The 20726-nt window shown below is 42.4% G+C and overlaps 3 protein-coding genes across 9 annotated transcripts; 1 reads left to right on the top strand and 2 right to left on the bottom strand.

The window, feature by feature from the left end:
• Positions 1-2650: 2650 nt before the first annotated feature.
• Positions 2651-10647, bottom strand: dguok (deoxyguanosine kinase). 4 transcript variants are annotated; one of them, XM_071353011.1, is made up of 7 exons: positions 10094-10647; positions 8575-8684; positions 8182-8360; positions 7923-8070; positions 7615-7730; positions 7280-7379; positions 2651-3005 (listed from the first exon to the last, which is right to left on the bottom strand). In XM_071353011.1, exons 1-7 carry the CDS (start codon positions 10359-10361, stop codon positions 2979-2981), a joined length of 948 nt encoding a protein of 315 aa, XP_071209112.1. In that variant the 5' UTR covers positions 10362-10647; the 3' UTR covers positions 2651-2978. The 4 variants fall into 4 exon arrangements, with proteins under 4 accessions (XP_071209112.1, XP_071209113.1, XP_071209114.1 ...); XM_071353012.1 differs by having other exon boundaries at positions 8182-8357; positions 10094-10522; XM_071353013.1 differs by lacking the exon at positions 10094-10647 and adding an exon at positions 9432-9666.
• Positions 10648-10931: 284 nt separating this feature from the next.
• On the bottom strand, positions 10932-15222 carry LOC139545344 (transcobalamin-2-like). Its single transcript, XM_071353005.1, has 10 exons — positions 15095-15222; positions 14843-14910; positions 13712-13904; positions 13023-13192; positions 12740-12892; positions 12395-12564; positions 12102-12280; positions 11822-11998; positions 11519-11637; positions 10932-11370 (listed from the first exon to the last, which is right to left on the bottom strand). Exons 2-10 carry the CDS (start codon positions 14898-14900, stop codon positions 11309-11311), a joined length of 1281 nt encoding a protein of 426 aa, XP_071209106.1. The 5' UTR covers positions 14901-14910; positions 15095-15222; the 3' UTR covers positions 10932-11308.
• Positions 15223-15299: 77 nt separating this feature from the next.
• Positions 15300-19500, top strand: LOC139545345 (coiled-coil domain-containing protein 117-like). 4 transcript variants are annotated; one of them, XM_071353007.1, is made up of 6 exons: positions 15300-15418; positions 16062-16252; positions 16400-16450; positions 16564-16836; positions 17005-17151; positions 17322-19500. In XM_071353007.1, the coding sequence occupies exons 2-6, from the start codon at positions 16104-16106 to the stop codon at positions 17560-17562; spliced, it is 861 nt and encodes a 286-aa protein (XP_071209108.1). In that variant the 5' UTR covers positions 15300-15418; positions 16062-16103; the 3' UTR covers positions 17563-19500. The 4 variants fall into 4 exon arrangements, with proteins under 4 accessions (XP_071209108.1, XP_071209107.1, XP_071209110.1 ...); XM_071353006.1 differs by having other exon boundaries at positions 15318-15452; XM_071353009.1 differs by having other exon boundaries at positions 15399-15514.
• The last annotated feature ends 1226 nt before the right edge of the window (positions 19501-20726 follow it).

Raw genomic sequence — 20726 nt, 5'->3', positions numbered from 1 at the left:
GGCTTTGTGTGTCTTTAAGCACCGTACTTTTTCACTCCATCCTTTTATCCCCTTTTCTTCGTGGTATCCAATCGCTAGTAATTACTATCTTGTCTCATCGCTACAACTCCCGTATGGGCTCAGGAGAGACGAAGGTCGAAAGCCACGCGTCCTCTGAAGCACAACCCAACCAAGCCGCACTGCTTCTTAACACAGCGCGCCTCCAACCCGGAAGCCAGCCGCACCAATGTGTCGGAGGAAACACCGCGCACATGGCCCCCTTGGCTAGCGCGCACTGCCCCCGGCCCGCCACAGGAGTCGCTGGAGCGCGATGAGACAAGGATATCCCTACCGGCCAAACCCTCCCTAACCCGGACGACGCTAGGCCAACGGACCTCCCGGTCGCGGCCGGCTGCGGCAGAGCCTGGGCGCAAACCCAGAGACTCTGGTGGCGCAGCTAGCACTGCGATGCAGTGCCCTAGACCACTGCGCCACCCGGGAGGCAGATCTGACCTTTTTAACCCTTCGAAACTGACCCTATGGCACCATTTGAAGGTACTTCCGGTTGACATAGGAAGCTGAAAGTGAACACATATCCTCCTTGGGGTAGGCTCTTATATAATGTTGAGGTTTAAGTCTTTATGTTAAGAACTGACTTATTTACAGAGGGTTAAATGAGTGTGTGTTATTTCATAAAATCACATAAAATCACAGAATTCTGGCAGAGCTTCGAGACCCACTTAAAAAATGTTCGTCTGAACACACTGCAACTGGATCTGTAATTTTTTTTTTTTTTAACTCCTTTTTGTGAACATGACCAATTTGTCAATGTACGATTTCTCTTAAATTACGATAGATAAATGGCTGGTTCTTTTTTTCCTGACACCGTATGCTTATGTACTTTGACGTGAAGCGGTCAAATTAGCACCCTACTTTGCGTTTTTGACCTTTAATCCCAGAAAAATGGCCATAACTCAAAAAGCGTTGAGGCCTCGACGCCATCTTGTTCGGGGCCAACTGTCCATTACGTCTTCGAAATATTTTCCGTTTAGGAGAAAAGGCCACATGCATTTGCAATGTGCTTGTGCATTTGCAATATTATTTATTTTCCCTTTGGTGGGAATTTCCGAGACTGCGGAAAAATGACCAAAATGTGTTATTTTTATAAAACGGAAACCGAACGTCCGAGAGATTTAGTTTGATGACTTCCTGAAAGATCTCTCCCCCGCGCATGGCCCGACGCCGTCCACGAATTTTAGAAACGTTGCAGGATGTCTAGTAAGGGACCTTACATTTGCAATGTGGCGTTTCTCACTAACCATATGGCGAGTGCTAAAATGTTCCCTTAAGGTATGGAAAGGCCTTGGAAAGGCCATAAGTGTAAGCCAACATAATTCATTATTTTACATTCACATGTAATACATGCATTATGAAGAAAATTGTGTAATTTAGGCTCCACGAAATATGAAATGGGTTATGAAGAAAATCGTGTATGGTTGCCTACATGACAAAAAGGCGTTCTGATTACAAGTGCACCAGTATCCAAAGTATTAAGCGAAATCAAGCACAGAAAACAGCATTGGCATTAATAAAACAATATTTCCCACGAATTAAGTCGCACTTAAATGTGCGTCTTTTCTCAAAAATTCTGTTCAGCAAGTCTAAAACAGTACATATAGGCATACAACGACACATTTTAAAACATGGTTAAACAAAGACAACATTTCTGTATATTCATGACGTTGAATTAGCCATTAAGAAGAACAAAAATGAAATACAAATTATCGTGTCTACATGGTTGTTGCAACGGCTTGTGTGTCGCCTACTGGTTAAATTCGTGTCTTTTCGCACGAATTAAGTAGCACAGAAATTAGTGTATTTTCAAACGAATTGAACCACCCCAAAAAATGCACAAAAACGCACGAAATCTGCTGAAATACAACCACCCCAAAAATGCACAAAAACACACGAAATCTGCTGAAATACATTTTGTACATATATGCGCGAATTGAATGTGAGACTGTGTTGCATCAGAGGGACGACAAGACAGCATTTAGCCAAGGTCATTGTCTTTCGAAACTATCCAGACATTTACATTCATTAGGTCGTAGGACTATACTCCTAGTTGATGTATGATCTTAGCTGTTAGAACCCATTCTGATTTCACACTTTAAAAAACAGTCATATTAGTTAACATTTCAAACTATTTTCATTAGGTCGGACAGGCCATGTGGAATTGAGATCAGATTAAGATTCCACTAATAGACACACATCGTTTTTATTAACCAATTATGTATACCAGTGCTTGTTTCTAAATAGTCATTACTATTGAATAGTTCACTAAAGTTCCCTGCATCATCCTGGCCGCCGTACATTTTTTTTTTTTTTTTTTTTTTAAACATTAAACAAAAGTAAATTGAAAATGTTAATTTAAGACTCGCATGACCAAAGATTCTCGACAGTAGTAAAACAATTATTTATCGATTTTCTGCCTATCAATATTATGAAATCGAAACCCATTGAAGTACTTACCTCCTGTATTGTTGGGCTCTTAACTTTGATCAGCTCCATAATTGCAATAATTAATCGATATTAAAGTATGATTGTTTGAAGAAATAAGTCTCTCCTTATTGGTTAGAATTTCCACAACACCAGACAATTTTGCATCAGATTGTGGCCTACTTTTTTTTTACAGTTCCCAGATAACAATCCAAAAACGGCTTCTTTATTTATGTTGAATATGGTCCAATATAGATTTGATTCTATATTCACAAACATGGTTAAAAGCATACTGAAATCTGTAATTAGCCAACGGAAACCCCACAATTGGAAGCTTGACATACCCCAAAATAAGTGAGGATATAGTGAAAGGATGTGGGGGATAAATCAGACAGAACAGTTGCAAGTTTACATTTGTAAATGCCATATACTGACTGAGGTCCAAATGGTTGCAGATATCTTGATCCCATGGAGTTCATAACCGCACAACTGACTGTACATCATAGTCCACTGAAGAAGTCCTTCACCTAAGTAGAGGGAAATAAGAGACCACCAAGAACCCAATATATCAAACAACCTCATACAACTCCAATAAATACTTCATATCAAACACACAAGACATCAGAAATATTCAAATGTGAAAACATCAAGACATATTAGCACCTTACTAATATTGAAGACAAACAAAAAGGTAGAAATTAAAAGTTTTCCAACAGCAAGACTGTCATAAGTGCCCCCATGTGGTCAAACTGGGTTTTGTCTAGAAGGGATACAGCTTCTATCAATATTATTTAACCAGGTAAGCTAGTTGAGAACAAGTTCTCATTTACAACTGCGACCTGGCCAAGATAAAGCAAAGCAGTGCGACACAAACAACAACAGAGTTACACATGGAATAAACAAGTGTACAGTCAATAACACAATAGAAAGAAAGACAGTCTATATACAGTGTGTGCAAATGGTGTGAGGTAGGCAATAAATATGTCATTGTAGCGAAGTAATTACAATTAAGCAGATTAACACGAGTGATAAATGAGCAGATGATGTGCAAGTAGAGATACTGTTGTGCAAAAGAGCAGAAAAGTAAATAAAAACAATATGGGGATGAGGTAGGTAGATTGGGTGGGCTATTCACAGATGGACTATGTACAGCTGCAGCGATTGGTTAGCTGATGTTTAAAGTTAGTGAGGGAAATATAAGTCTCCAGCTTCAGCGATTTTTGCAATTCATTCCAGTCACTGGCAGCAGAGAACTGGAAGGAAAGGTGGCCAAAGGAGGTGTTGGCTTTGGGGATGACCAGTGAGATATACCTGCTGGAGTGCGTGCTACGGGTGGGTGTTGTTATCGTGACCAGTGAGCTGAGATAAGGCGGAGCTTTACCTAGCAAAGACTTATGACCTGGAGCCAGTGGGTCTGGCGACGAATATGTAGCGAGGGCCAGCCGACTAGAGCATACAGGTCGCAGTGGTGGGTGGCATAAGGGGCTTTGGTAACAAAACGGTTGGCACTGTGATAGCGAACTGGATGCAGTCTGAGTAGAGTATTGGAAGCTATTTTGTAGATGACATCGCCGAAGTCGAGGATCGGTAGGATAGTCAGTTTTACTAGGGTAAGTTTGGCGGCGTGAGTGAAGGAGGCTTTGTTGCGAAATAGAAAGCCGATTCTAGATTTGATTTTGGATTGGAGATGTTTAATATGAGTCTGGAAGGAGAGTTTACAGTCTAGCCAGACACCTAGGTATTTGTAGTTGTCCACATATTCTAGGTCAGAACCGTCCAGGGTAGTGATGCTAGTCGGGCGGGCAGGTGCGGGCAGCGAACGGTTGAAAATCATGCATTTGGTTTTACTAGCGTTTAAGAGCAGTTGGAGGCCACGGAAGGAGTGTTGTATGGCATTGAAGCTCATTTGGAGGTTAGTTAACACAGTGTCCAAAGAAGGGCCAGATGTATACAGAATGGTGTCGTTCACACGGTCCCAGAACCCACGGGACTGAGTGTCTTTAATTTATCAAGCAAGATATTGAGCCCTGCCCATGTCTCTTTGCTTAATAAAGGGTTAATAAAGGGTTATCTTTTGTGCCTACAACCCAGTGCAACGATTTTGATGTTACGGTAGACATGTTCAAGTTTTTTAGAAACATCCGTTTAAGGGAATACTTTAGCTCCCCTAATCCTGACATTTCTATTGAACCAGTAGGTTGCTCACCTGCACATACTCCGACTCCTTTTAGAAGCAACAGTTATTTTGTACCTCCAGCCAATCGCAATCACTCTATCGAGACATATTGTAGACTTGTTGAAAAAGATGTTGCTCATCTCCTTAAGAACAAACAGGAGTCCAAATCTTTCCATAATTTACCTAAGGATGAAAAACAAGCTTTGCTTGATTTACAATCCGATACCTCAGTCCTTATTCGTCCTGCTGATAAGGGTGGGTCGGTTGTACACATGGATAGGACAGCTTATGTAAATGACTGTCATAGATAGCTGCTTGACAACACCTTTTACAAGAAACTCAGAAGTGACCCTACTTCCCAATTTCAGAATACTATCTTTACTGTCCTAGATGGGTATTTAAGTTCTGGTCAGATAACCAATAAAGAACATTACTTTTTGTCTATTCAACACCCTAAAATTGCCACTTTCTATACTTTGCCGAAATTACACAAGAATGTTACAAAACCTCCAGGGCGCCTTATTGTAGCGGGCATTGATGCAGTAACAGCCCCTCTATCTACTTTTGTTGACTTTTTTATTAGACCACTCGCAGAACAGCTCCCCTCCTTTGTAAAGGACACCAGCAGTATGATCTCGATCATTGAATCTCTTGATCCTCTCCCTGAGAATACCTTGTTAGTTACTTTTGATGTTGAGTCGTTATACACATATTCCACACGAGGGTGGTATTGAAGCTGTGGAACATTTTCTTCTGCAACGTGACCCTAATAAACTACCTTCCAGTGCATGCATTATAACATTGGCTGAAATAGTACTCACACACAACTATTTCATGTTTCTAAATTATTTCTTTATTCAGACGAAGGGTACTGCTATGGGATCCCCCATGGCTCCTAACTATGCTAATTTGTATGTGGGTTAGATGGAGAAACAGTCTATTTTCAATCCTCTCAAAAATGTTTTCTTGCCTAACAGCATTATTTGGAAACGGTATATTGATGATATTTTTGTTCTATGGAGGGGTGATGCAAAACAGCTCCAGGCATTCCATGCTTTCCTTAACTCCTGTTCTGAACATTTGAGATTTACTATGCAATCTGATACACGTCAAATCAGTTTTCTTGATCTTCTGATCTTGTGTGAAAATAATGTTCTATACACTGATCTTTACAGGAAACCTACTGATCGTAACAGTTTGTTGAGGGCTGACAGTTGTCACCCACTTCCCTTGAAAAATAGTTTGCCCTACGGCCAATTCTGTCGAATCAAAAGAATTTGCAAAAAACTATCAGATTTCGACAGAAATATGGCTGAGACGCAAAGACACTTCAAGGAGAGGGGGTACAAAAATGATCAGATTAATATTGCCATTGAGAAAATTCTAAACAAAACGAGACATGACCTTAAGGGCAGTCTCGCAAAAAGACGCATTCTTGCATTCTAACTACCCGCTATTCAAAGTGCTCTGAACAAATTAAGGGAATCGTTCACAAACATTGGCACATTCTAAAATCCGATGATAGTCTCGGTAATGTGTTTTCGGACCTTCCCTTGGTCGTATTCTCGCGGGGTAGAAATCTCAGAGACCAATTGGTACACTGATTTACCACCCCAAGATATTCCTTTACAACGTCTATTTGCGCCCCTACTGGATGGAAATTACAAGTGTAATGGCTGTGCTCTATGCAATGGAACTTATAAATGCAGATCCTTCAAACACCCACAAACAGGGAAAACGATCCCAATCAAAGGTGTTATTACGTGCTCCACTAAGGCAGTTATTTATCTTATAACTTGTCCTTGTGGTAAAAATTGTGGGTAAAACAAAGCGCAAATTAAAAGTACGTATCTCGGAGCATCGTAGCACCATAAGGTGCAAAAACTTGACTTACCCAGTTGCGGCCCACTTTTTGGAGTCAGGACACTCGATTTCATCTCTGCGTTATATTGGCATTGAACATGTCACCCACCCTAGGAGAGGGGGTGACCTTAATAATTTGTTGTTAAAACGAGAGGCTGCCTGGATCTTTAACTTAAAGACCCTTGCTCCCTTCGGTCTCAACGTAGACTTTGATCTGAAGCCATTCTTGTGATTATTGTGACTTTGCCATTGTAATTGTTTGTAAGCTTGTGTAGTATAAAATAAATCTATGATCGTATGCTATCCATTTGTTTTTTGTATGCTGTTCTTTGTATGCCATTTAAATATTTGAGAATTAACCAATGATATTAGGCCACTCTTGGCCATGATTAGACACCTGTGTGTCTTTTGACACTATATAAATGAGTCATCCCGCAGTGTTTGTGATTATACCCTGATGAAGACAGCTTGTCTGTTGAAACGTTGGATATAACATTTTTGCATCTGAGCTCCTAGAGAGTGCGGCTCTCCTTTATTTTCAAGTAGAATTAACATAGCAGGTTATGAGACTTAGTTTAAGGTTAGGAAATGGGTTAGGGTTCGCGAAAACGCACCAAAAATATATTTTGACATCAAATTTGACAAAAGCCGTATCCCATCTAGATATGACTGTCAAACTATGGTACAACCTTCAGACCAAGAGGTAGGTATTGGCATGTGTGTGTAGTTGTGCATGAATGTAGATTTTATTTTGTCACATACCTGTGTGATAAATTTGGCCCACACCTTAGGGTCCTCCTCAAACTCTAGACTGGCATCCAGCACCAATACAGGCACCCGGGTCAACCGCTCAAAGTGCAGCCTAGGGAGAGAGAAAGTCACTGCATGAAACACTGACCATTACAACACCCGAGAACCTTCAGAATTACACTGACCATTGCTGCAAATTCAACAACGGGAAATGTAATACCTCAAAAGATCTTAGCATCATCACTTTATAAGTATAAGATAACAATCAAGGGAACTCTCACATAATAAAAACAATCTGAATGGAACAACAGGATATGTTAGTTTGTTTAAACATGTTGTGTACTCACTTAGTGCTCTTGTCTATGAGCCACCTCTCATGCTGGGTGTGTAGTTTCTCCAGGTAGTCTAGCTGCACTCCTTTCTCCTCCACCCGCCCCCGTTGTCCCAGACGCTCCATACACTTCTGACAGGAACACAAACACAATCCAAACCTTACACAATCTACTACAAAACATCAACTGTGACCTCCCAAAACCTTCGGCGGAGTAGTACTCGCATGTTGTACTCATATTTAATTATATTTAGGAAATGCTGTACGGCTTGTGAGTCACCCTTGATAAAAGCAACTTATACTAGAGTGAATGTAAGGCTGTACCTGCGGGGGGGCTCGGAGGTAAATTATGCCCTCCAGTTCCACCTGACGGCCAAACTGTTCCACCAGGAAGGAATGCCAGTCCTGGTAGACAGCCCACTCTGTAGAGTTGATGCAGCCCAGCTCAAACATGTTCAGGGCAAATACATACCTGAAGAAATGAAATGTGTATGGGGAGGCAATGGAGACGGGCAGCATGGGCACAGCTGCACAAACAATCAAGAAGCAGCATCAACATATTGCCATCTCCCCATCCTCTTACCTATCACTGTACACAGAGCGCTCAAAGACCTGCACAGGGACGCCCTCTGCTCTGAGCAGGCGTGCTGGTGGTGGCTGCAGCTGGGTGCGCATGCGGCTCATGCAGGAGTTGGTCTGAAAGGTGTAGGACCAGCGCTGAGGGTCCTGGTACATCATATCCAACAGGTTACTGACCTTCTGCTGATGAGATGGGCCAGAAAAAAGTGACCAAGCAATTAGATAATAGATACAATAAACAAGGATTTTCCCCAGCCCGTCTCTCTTATTGATTGTGTAGCTAACAACATTTAATTTAAGGAGACTGAATGTAAACTATCTTTAATAATATGGCATATGAATAAGTGACCATTCATGATCCATATTCATAAGCTGTCAACATTGGTGATTAACTTACTTGTGAAGACCCACTCTCGATGCTCTGCCATTTCCCCACGGGCTCAGGAACCACTTCCCAGTCTTGGCCAGCAAACTGCAGGAGTTGCGCGAAAGTCGACTTTCCTACCGCTGAAGATGGCGTAGAACAAGAACAGCATCACCAAACCAGACAAGTCAATACTCTTCTTCGATGGTGTTTAACGGCGGTTGGCATCCAACCTTAATGGTGCATTACAGCCACCAGCTGGACGGGATATTGAATAACACACCAAAAAAAACATTGCGGGAAAGGGGGAAAACATCATCATACAAAATAAAACACATCAACTAAGAAAACCCAACCCAATTCTTCAGTCACAGTCCACTCCAAAATACATCCCTACACAGGCTCAGGGGCCTGTGATGGCAGTACATTCACCGACAGGAATTCTTGCACGGCCTCGGATCACGAAGACCCAAAAAACGTTCAGTGGCATTCACAATGATTCCAGTTCTTAAACTGTACAGCACAAGCGGAGAAGAAGTCTATGACCATTGCAATAAATAATATCAAGTCCACCTTTTTAACATGTAGCATTTCACAATCCCTCAGTTGATGAGAACCCTTCACTGGTTGTGGTGGCTATACTACCATTGTTTCTTCCCTGCCACTTGTTCTTCTCACCGCCTCTAGATAGGAGACGCGCTGGACACTCCTTACCATTGCCACCTCATTCGCCTTCACCCTAACAGGGCACTCCAGGAATTCAGGGGCATGTTCACCTTTACAGTTGCAGCATTTCACTTCATCTGGCATAGATACTCTTCCCTTCTACACACATGACCAAATATTTTACATGCATGACACTGAAGGGGCGCGTGCACAAAAGCTCTTACATGGTATCTCATGAATCCTAACTTTATATGAGAAGGGAGAGACTTCATCAAAGAACAGTAGCGTGGATGAAGTGAATTCATTTTTTCCATCCACCATACAGGTCAGTCGACGTGAACCAACCACTCCATCGATGTCTTCAGTAATATCCTCTGCCTTTTTCTTGCGCCACCACAGAAATAACTCCCTTGATATGCGCCTGGCTACGAAAATCCATACAGGAAATATTCCACTCCTATATCTTTTTGAGTCTTAAAGCACGCTTCTTCTGCTCGTCAGACACAAAAAAAATCTAAATACGACCACTTCCTGTGACTCTCACCGACTCCACACTTTCCTCTAACACACATTCCAGATTTTCCTTGAGATGTTAAACGGATTTCCCAAGTAGCATTGATCCAAAACCCTCACTCTGACAACAAAAAAGTCTAGTGGTTTCCTATTTTACACCACAGCATTACTTCTTTTGTTTCCCCTTTTCTTCGCCACTCATTGTCACTTTCTGTACTATTAGCTTCACCCGACTCACTAACAGTTTCAAACAAAACCTCAGTTTCCGCCATCTTGTCCACGATCAACTTCCTCAAGTCAATACTCTACTCAATACTCTACTCTTGTCACCTCTAGTTTACTCCAACTGCCTGAAAATCATGCTCACGCTTACCAATGTTGCCTTCAATAGAGACCCTCTTAACTCGGTTAATGTCGTCCATTGGCCCGGTGCTTGAATGGCAGTGTGGTGAGCGCAACAGGCAGAGGTTGGTCGCCCTTCTCGCCCTTGTTGAGTAGAGAAGCACTCGATTTTCGTCTCGGCGGGTTCTCAAAAAATGCCGCTTAACCTTCTGAACCGATCCGATATATCGCAACGAGACTGTGAGGTTTTTACAGTGGGAAATCAGATTCAACACCATGAACCGGTAGAATGAGTACATGACATTAGTGACCAGATGGCTAGCTATGGTTAGGTCAAACTGTTTAGGGCTACAGTAACGTTAGCTAGCTAGTAGCTGTCACAAGAAATCAATGCCAAGTTCGACCATTAAATAACATACACAAGAGGCATGATTTGAACAGCATTACATTAAAATATAGTTTACAGCGCCGCCATACAAGTTTAATTAATGCTCTTCTAAAGGCTGCGTTTTATTTATTTTTGGCTTCTCATACGTCTCAATTTGTCACACGCTTGCTAAAGCCGGATGTTTTGGACAGCAGCCCTGCATTTCCGGTTGTCGAGTTAAAAATAAATAATCTTAGCTGGTGCATAGCTACTGCCACCTGCTGTTGCTCCTGGGTGTGAAATGCAAGGGTGGGGACGTGATTTGAGTTTTATTTCATTCTCACCTCCACTTTATCATAATTATTTACTAATACCAAGGACTGGAGGATAGGCTCAGCCTACTTTTGGTAACACTGCCCACCCCAACCCTTAAGACAATACAGCTAAAATGTCTGGATATTTTGCTATCATATTTCTGTAACAACTGGCAAAATAAAGCAGACAAATTTATCATGTTATTTATTCAAATGCAAAAACGTTCAAACCACACATTTAACAGATAGGTATAACAAAGCAATTATATTATCTATAAAATGTGAACTCACAATGTGTGTAGTAAAATAATCCATAGAGGTAGAAATAAAAATCTATTTAGCGAGTCGATTGTCTCTGCTAAAATTAACAGCGAATTTTCACTCCCCAGGGGACAGAATCAAGTCCATAAAAGATGTTGCAAACCTTTGAGGATCCTAAAATCTCAGATTTCTTACTCCTAAAATGTCATACAGTACAAAGCACATTTTTGAGCTGGATTGCTTTCTCATCAGATAATTTGACATGACACATTTGTCAATCACTGTGATTCACACATTTTGATTCTCAGTATCTGGTGTTTTTGATGGTGATCTGTTGAGCTGTCTCAATCTTGAAATCTTTGATACCTAATAGAGAAACAAATCATTGATTTTTAGTCACAGTAGTGAGGAAATCAATGTTTAGATCAAAGCAGTTAAGACATTCAATTGTATTGTTGAGTAATAACTAGTAAACGACATAGGAAAGTTATCTTTTGCATGTGCATGTTCTCACCCTGGCTGAGAGTGTCACCGTCTGAGGAGAGTTGCCAGTATCTGCGGTCGGTCTGTCTAGCCCGTTCCCCATTCACCACACTCAGGAAAGGTCCCCAAAGGCTGGTCTCCTTCTCAAACCTGCAGTGTAGGCAGGGGATGGAGCAAGGAGGACAATTCATAATGTTCTACTTATGATGGGACACTTTAAGCTATTCACAACATTGGGAAGTTATATAAAGTTTTTTTTATACAAGACAAATTAGCTCACCAAAAAGTATACATTTGGAACCAAAAAAACAACAGAAGCGCCCCATTAACTCACGTGAAGTCAATGTTGTTCTTTTGAAGGAGTTCAAGGGCATCAACCAACGAGGTGCCCGTTGGCACATCCACAGAATAGACAGCAGATGCCCCATGCGATTTGACCACCTCCACCTTCAAGGCTACGTTGGTATGACTCTGTAACACCGTCACTGGCTCCCTGACCTCCAGGACCAGGCTGTCTGCAGAGGAAAACCACACAAAGCAGAGTCAAGCAGAGTGAGGAGGCTCACACCTCAAAAACAGATTGACCACTATTTAGTTAGGTGATAATGCAGCACTTGCCATCCTCATTGCGGCACTCCTTGCCCTTGACTTGCAGGTAGGATTTCTGCTGGAGAGCAGGCAGAGTTTGGGACATGGCCATGGGGTTGAGATAGGTTCCCTTCCTCACATCTGACCTCATGGCTTCCATGGAGCTAGCACACTCCTGCACCTGGCTGCCCATCGCCAGCAGGGCCTGGGACACCATGTTATTGGCATGCGAAATGCTTGTATTGCACCAATCAGTCATTTACTTAAATGCTGCACATGTTAATATAGGCCTCGAGAGGGGAAGTGGCCCAGTCCTTACCTGCACTGCCAGGCCTGTGCTGAACTCATTGCCCATGTGACCATCAGCCCGCTGGGAGTCCAGTAGCTTCAGCTTGATGAGGTCCAGGGCTTTGTCCAGAGCTGCATCCTGCACCTGGGTGTCAGACTCCTTCAGGCACTGCAGGGCCATCCCAGCCATGGCAAACGTGTCTAAAAAAGGACAGAGGGGATGAAGCAAGGGTATAGCGTCATCTCCATGAAATCACCTATATAGAATCTAATTGGGAGGGAGCCAGTGTGAGTGAATACATTTTTAAACAGCTTAACTATAGAAAAACCGATTCAGAGTAGGGAGGTGCTACTGAAATTCCAAGGTCAGACTTACCAATGCTATCAGAGGCTTCATGTTTGATATGTCCATGCTCTACAGCCCTGATGAGCTTGTTGCTGACGTGAGAGTTGACTCTAACTCCACTCACACACAGTGCCAGCACGCCCAGAGAATACTGGTAGTAGTTAGTCAGAGGACGCTGGCTGACTGCAGCAGAGAAAGACAGACATAGCAGACAAAATAATTAACAGCAACTGAGAACAAACAAAGAATGGCAGACATTTTATAGAGCATTAACAAAGATGGTAGAGGCAGATGGAGGAATGAGGAGGCTTACAGGCGATGTGGTCTTTCTCCAGTTCCATCTGTCTCTTGAGATGAGTCAGCAGGGTCTCGCTCCTCTGATTGACAGTGAAGGTCAGGGTGTTGAGGTCGTAGCAGGAGGCCTTCAGGGCCAGAGTGTACAGGGCCAGGAGACCCACCACTGGCTGGCTGTTGGCCAGAGAGCTGAAAGGAGAGGATACAGGGTAAGGCGGAGAGACTGAAGGTTTTTGAAGGGTAAAGATTATTCAATATAATCTTAATCAAACTATTTGTCACATGCTCCAAATACAAGTGTAGACCTTACTGTGAAATGCTTACTTACAAGCCCTTAACCAACAGTGCAGTTCAAGAAGAGTAAAAAAAACATTTACCAAATAAACTAAAGTTTAAAAAAATTATACAAAGTAAAACAATAAAATAACGAGGCTATATACAGGGGGTACTGATACCGAGTCAATGTGCAGGAGTACAGATTAGTCGAGGTAATTTATACATGTAGGTAGGGGTGAAGTGACTATGCATAGATAATAAACAGCGAGAAGCAGCAGTGTCAATGTAAATAGTCCAGTGGCCATTTGAAGTATCAATTGTAACTGAAAACAAGAAATTGAATAAACACACTGCAGGTCATTTTTAAGACATGGAATACATAAAATTATGTTTGCACTTATTAAGAAGGGCTTTATAAACATGCTATTTTACCTCTCAATGTCATTGTGTAAATCTGTTTTAAGTGCATTCAGGTGATCACTCTCCATGCCAAGGTTGTGGTGAGTGGACAGCCGCAGGGCCAGGTGCACACTGGGATTGGGGGACGTTCCTTCGTCCTCCAGAGAACGCAGCAGATTCTTATTGAGTGAGAGGAGCAGCTCACCAGGCTCTGATCCTACAGGATCTGGACACACAATACAGATTGAAAACTGAAGCAACACAAAAATGATGCAGTATGGAAGTAAAATCACTTCACATTTAGCATAACCACAAGTTAAATAACTTGCCCAAGGATAACTTCCAATGTTACCAAAGAGATGCTCTGTAAGAGATATGACTAATAAACCCACAGTAAGACTACAAAAGACCTGCTGTGTGTTCACTGAGATCATATAAAGTGTCATCGAGTTCAAAGCATTGCACAGCCAGTGTTTCCTGTGCTGTATCAGCAATCATGCACACACAATGGAGAAGCAAAGACCTTAGCAACTTAATAACCAAAAGGAATTTCCACAAGGCAGCCAATGTGTCCTAAGTATGCCTTCTCCAAAGGTCACCTTGATGTAATTGACACATGACAAGTACAACCGGCTCAGAGAGAATTGCACACTCCTCACCTCCTTCTCAAAACCCATTGGATGAGAAACCAGAGGTCCCTCTTCTCTGATCTCCTCCAATGGGTTTTGAGGAGGCTAAAGGACACAAGGAGTATGCAATTGAGATTCTGCCCAGTGCCAGTGGGGTTTTGCAGGCACTGACATAGACATATGTACTGATAAGAACACCTTAGCAACATGAAATACATTCTGTGCATCAAATTACAGAACATCAACAGAGCAGAGGTGACAGGACACATGTGAGATTATTTGCATCACAGTAGATTTGTTCAACAAGAGGGGTTGTGGATTATCTATTCAGACTCATCCAATAATCCATTGCAAAATCATTGACAGTACTGCCAGTGGGTGAATTGGTACGTGGTCCACCTCTATACTTTCCAACTGGCTCTTCGAATAACTTGTTTTGAATAAATACATTTGTGAGGAAACTCAGGCCTAGACAGAGGCATGCACATGTTTACCAATCAGGTGTTATTGTGTTTCAAGGATAAATTATAGTTACCACAGGGTTTGCTTGCAACCAGTGCCAGCAGTCCACTAAGAATGTATAGGGTATACATTCTGACCAACCTATAGAGGAATAAAACATAGCTGGTCTCAATAGATTTAAGTTCAGTAGCCAACTATGAAGTGAAAATAACATGCAGTGTCCATCCCTACCTTATTGTTGTTGTTGGCACAGATTACCTATCCCAAACATTACATTTAACACATTACTAATCTTCTTGTAATGATCAAGATATACGTCACTTACCTGTAGAGCGAACTTGTCCTTATGAAAGCGTTTGGGTACAGACTTCGGTACAAACTGATTTTATGTTGACGTCGCTCTTATGGTCGAGTCACATGACCTGTGATTTGATAAACTACAACATATTTTCCCTTTGCAACTACAAGTCCCAGAAGCGAGTGCTCACTTCTTTTCTAGAACGTCAACGTTTTTTTTTTTTGCGTGCCTCGATTCTTCATGAACATTTGCGAATCGTGCTTGGCTCACTGTTGTTAGCGCCTAACTGCATTCATTCAACCCAGAATTGATTCTCAGAAAAGCGGAACATGTGACAGAGAAAATAAGGAGGTAACGTTATATAAACACAGTGAAAGTGATACAGGTATGTTTGCTAGCTAGATACGTTCAAAAGTTCCAACTGCAACAGGTTCAAGTTAAATAAAGGTAGCCCTTTATAATCAGCAAAATATTCGTTTGTTTGCCTTCCTCTTCTGCAATATATTCGTCTCGGCTATCTATGGCTAGCAAGCTAGCTAACTGAGCTAGCAAGGTCCAACATGACCTGCCTGTTGTTGTGAACCCCCTTTAGACTGTGCGTTTCTTCCTGTCAAGTAACGTTAAAGTTTGCTAGATAGCTACTAGTTAGCTAGCCAGCTGACTTAAGTAGCTAGCTAACGTTAGTGTTAGCAAACTTGCCAGCTAGCTACAGTTTCAGGGCCTCCTAACTTTATATAATAAAGGCAGCTAGCCTAGCCAAGAGTGACAACAATTTACATGATTCTGCGTTAGTACCTAACATTAGCTACAATACACTAGTGAGTTAGTATATGTTATGATGGATTGGTGACCAAAACAGTTATGCCTGCTGTACCAAGAATTCCACCCGTAAAATGGTTCATTTTTTATCATATATCTTTGTATTTTAGATTGGTCTTCGAAAACTCAATTTATCCTCCTCCCTGTGTTTTCCATTTGCACATCCACCATCCAGACTTCTGTTCAAACCTTCCACCTCACCTCAACCTGAGGCATCATGCATCATCCAAGCCCCATGAGCAGTGAGCTGGGCTTGTTGCCTGCCATGTACTCATTCCCTGGCCTTATCAACGTCACTGAAATCGGGATCAATATTGGCCCTGCAAATACCTGTCAACACCTGCCGGGAGTGTTGCCCCCAAACACGTGAGTAGAGGAGTCTAGTGATGAGAGCACTGCACTGCACTACACACACAGATGTAAGCATGTGCTTTACAGGAGATTTGCCAGAACCAGACTTGCTTACATTACATTTCACTTCCATTTCTTTATCTCTTATTGCTATTCCTTCAGGAGTTGGGAGAGACGATGCCTGAGAAAGCACAGGAGGAGAGCAGATGACGAGTAAGTTAAGAATGGAAAAAAATCAATAATATGAACATTTAGTGTTGTATTCTGAAGCGCATTTTAGTTTCAAATGACAAATGATTTGCTTCAAAACAATGCTTGTTCTCCAGAGGATGCAGTGCCAAAAAGAGGAGGCTGATGGAAGAGGCAGGATGCGATCCTTTGGATTACCTCAGCCCCAAAGTGTTTCATAACTGGCCACCAGGCAACAGCAGCCCTCTACCTGAATCGTCTAGCCAAGCACTCCCCCAGCCCTGTCTGGGGACTCAGGACCTAGGACTGCCCTTATCCGGGTCTTCCTCCACTCTGGCCTGTCCAGAAGCAGAAGGCTCCTGCATGGAGGTGGAGGCAGCACAGAGGAGACTGCAGGAGATTGAGGAGAGGTGAGTCATGAGACCATATGGGGGTGATGTGAGAGTCCAGACTACTGGCCATAAGTCATCATAATTAAAATGTGCATTATTACTGTATATGATTTGTATCAGCGTTACCACCATTTATTTTTGCTGCATAAACACTGTCACACAGTGAAGTTAGTCTGTTTCTGTCAGGATCACCCTGGAGGATGATGACGATGATGAGGACCTGGATGTGGAGCCAGCACCCAGGCGGCCCATGCTGGTGATGTCTGACAGTCTGAGGGAGGGGCTTCAGCGTGGCATCAGTGACATCCTCCCCCACACTTTGGCCCAGTCTGTGTAAGTACCCTTTCCGTCTTATACGCCACCTTAGAGGAACCTTTAATTGAAGTACCTACCCATCTGTCATTGTAGCCAGTAGTGAATAATCGTTATAACTTTGGGAGGTGTCCACTATTTGTTTCTCTGTCAGTCTCGTCGACTCACCTGTTCCTCGTCTGTTACCGTAGGAGCCACTCCTGTATGGAGCTGGTAGTATGGCGCCCCCCAGAGGTTGCGCTGGCCCGGCGGCTGAAGGACTCCCTACAGAGGCAGAGGAAGCAGCAGATTACCAGCAGGCAACCCCCGAGCCCTAGTGCCCCTCTGAGTTCCCTCACCCCCACAAACACCCCAGGGGAGATATACTCCCCTCTGTATTGCAGCCCAGGGGCAGGGGCCCACAGCACTGGAGAGGAGGACATGGAGCTGTAGGGCCTGGGAGAACCAGCATCAGTTGTGCCGAGAACAGCTACAGCTCTCAGCCTTGGTTCACTTTGTTGACCTTTGAGAAGCCATGGAGAGGCAGAAATGACAGCATAGACAGATCCAAAAGCTTCATAGTGATATGCGTTCAAATGCTATCAAGGTTATCAGAAGTTCCCAGTGGAAATTTTACTTGAACGACCCTCCATGTTGGAATTACAAGTGGGAAACTGAGAAAATGTTGTTACTCGAGATGTGATGTTTCAAAACTGACCGTTTACCTTTTCAAACAATCAATTTGACAAATACAACCTTATCAATATTGATAATCTATCTAGTTTGACCCTATTGTCAATGTTAAGCAAACTTGCTAACTTTATTATTAGAAATCTTAGCTAGCTAAAATCTTAGTGGTTGAAGAATTGTTAAGACTTCAAAAGGACTTGAACCCAATCATGTCGGACTTCCCAGTTTCCCATTTCTCACGAGCACGTGAAGCCACCATATTGAACGTTCGCTTTGGTTCAAGACCAGACTGTTGGGCAGCATGGCACGTGTATGCCACTTGGCCAAAAGAGGGCAAGCAACCCCTTTCTTTGCGTTACAATCAGATAATGCTGGATTTTAGTCTTTACTATGATCCAGGAAAATATGCAATGGGACAAATTGTAACAAGGACCACAAAGCCACAGTAATTTACAAAAGACACCTTTTAAAGCTGTAATATGTAACCTTTTGGGCGACCTGTCAAAATTTACATGAAAATGTGTGTTATGATCTGTCATTCTCATTGAAAGCAAGTCTAAAGGCGTCCTCATGCTTCCCAGCCAAAACAGTTAGGAAGAGTTTGCGCATATATTATGACATTTTTAAATGTTTTTGTTCGTTTTGGACTTCGGTAACGGTTGTTTCGGGCACACGTTTTTTTCTTGAGGCAAGCCGAAGTCTGTAGCCAAAGTCTACACCCCTTCGTCGGTGATTGGTCAACAGTAAGGATTCTTCAATAGTTTTTGTTGTGATTCAACAAGAGACGACATGTTTTGCACCAAATATCTTAGTTAGATGTAGAATTGCGCGACTAAGATCTCCTTGGGAAAAACGTCAATTAATGACAGATTTCTTGAGTTATCTTAGATTAATTCTGACTATTTTGAGGAAGTGTATACGGGCTACGGTGTCTCAAAATAGACAAATGGTACTATTGCCGCTTTTGACCTGTTTTTCAAGCAAAGGTCTTAAGGGAGTATGCGAGCACACTCGTTCAGTTGGCCTAGCCGAGTTTGGCTAGGCACCAGCTGAACTGAAGCATGCTGATGCCTTAAGTGGTAGATCTGTTCTATGTGCACTATTTCTATGCTTCCCGTTCTTAAGATTCGTTTTTGTGTCTTACTTTCGGTTTTGCACACAGTTGAAAATACAATATTTTTGGTTATGGAAAATATATTTAACAGCGGTTTAGATGGTACAATGATTCTATACTATACTTGCTTGTTTTGTCACATAAACTGAAATTAGGCGAACTAATAGAATTTTCGCAACCAGGAAATGGCGGAGTGATTTCTGCATAGTGCACCTTTTAATGGAATGTCTCAGTTGAAACTTTAAGACCAGTGCCAGCACACACCAGGAGTTTCTGATATTTCTGAATGGTCTAGTACCTTCTGTTGTAATCCTAATGTAACAACTTGGCTAAGTGGTCTGCTTAGCCAACTTGGAGAAGTCTCTGTTTTGTTGTAGTTACATTAAATGCAAGCAAATATGACCTGTTTTACAGAGGACAAGGGTGTAAGACATTCAAAGGGAAGTAGAGGTATTGAGCTCAGATTGTCACTATGAATGTTTTATACTCAGCGTTTAGCTTGGGGTTATGTTTTTAAGAACAGTTACTTTTCAAAGCTGGTTTGGTCCTTTTTTTCGCATTCAAGAATAAAGTTTTCTGGAAGCATGTCAGCTGTCTTGAAACTGTTGTAATGCGTTGTAAGCTACAATATACCAGTTTGCTTTGGAGGAAAGATGGCTATGATGCTCTACCTACAATAATGTGAAACATAATGCAATTCACCGTCATTGTACATTTTGATTGTATCCTTAATATGCACCTTAGACATTAGCCAATGTCTACATTGGGCATGATGATTACAATAGCTCTCTTGCAACATCGCAATCAACTGTTACAAGATGACTTGTAGCTTCAAAGGGTCCCTCTGATTGCAGCCTGATCCTGTGATCCTACCTCCTATAAAGACGTCTCCTGAATATGCAGACATGTCAGTCGATCAAACATTCACTCACTCCCCAGCCTTTAGACGAGCAGTTAAACTTAACTGCTTTAAAGCCAGAGGACCGTGAACTTAACAACCCATTTTGTTATTGTGACCTTTAGGCCATTTACCCCATCATTTAGGGTGTCATCCATTTTATGAGTACCATGAAATAATTTGACATTGGTGGTGTACTCCAGTAATTAATTTTACACCCACACACATCATCTGGCAAAGCTTACGATCCTTAACTCTGGACTGTCCTGGTACGGGAGTGACTCCAAAACAGCAGTGCTGGGTTGGTATGATCTGATTGGTATATTCTATCTGTGATTATTATCCAATCAAGAGAATACTATTGAAACTGCCCCACTACTAACACTATTTCCCCTTAGTAACACGTCAACACAATGATAAACTGAAGCATGTTTTACCAGCTATGACAAAATACTATTATAAGTTATTACTAGGAGCAGGACATTGTCATTGCCTTCCCACTCAGTTGGCAGGTGGAACTGACCGTCTCCAGGTAGTATTCAGCCAACTCCATGGGTTCCCTGCACAGTGTAGAGGGGCTGCAGGCATGGGCCTGGTTCTCAGCACAGTTGTTTGACCCGGCTCAAGGTGAAGCAGTAGCTTGAAGGAGGCCAGGTCCAAGGGCCCGGGAGAGTCAGGGGGGTCCCGCATTTGGAAGAAGGGAGAGGAGGCTGAGCTCCAGAGTCACTGCATTCCTAACTGTAGATGGGAGAGAAGAGTGGAGGATTAGAGACAAAGGAGTAGAGAAGATAATCTAGGCCCTAGACCAGGGTCTCCCAACTGGCTGCCAACGATTTTATTTGGACACCAAGTTCTGAGACAAAAAATAAAATGTATGTTTTAAAGTCATAAAAGACTGTAAAAACACCAGCAAAT

Source organism: Salvelinus alpinus, chromosome 19 (assembly GCF_045679555.1).
Source record: "Salvelinus alpinus chromosome 19, SLU_Salpinus.1, whole genome shotgun sequence".
Classification (NCBI taxonomy): Eukaryota; Metazoa; Chordata; class Actinopteri; order Salmoniformes; family Salmonidae; genus Salvelinus; species Salvelinus alpinus.
The sequence above is the reverse complement of the archived record's forward strand: the minus strand, read 5'-3'. Positions and strand labels throughout refer to the sequence as shown.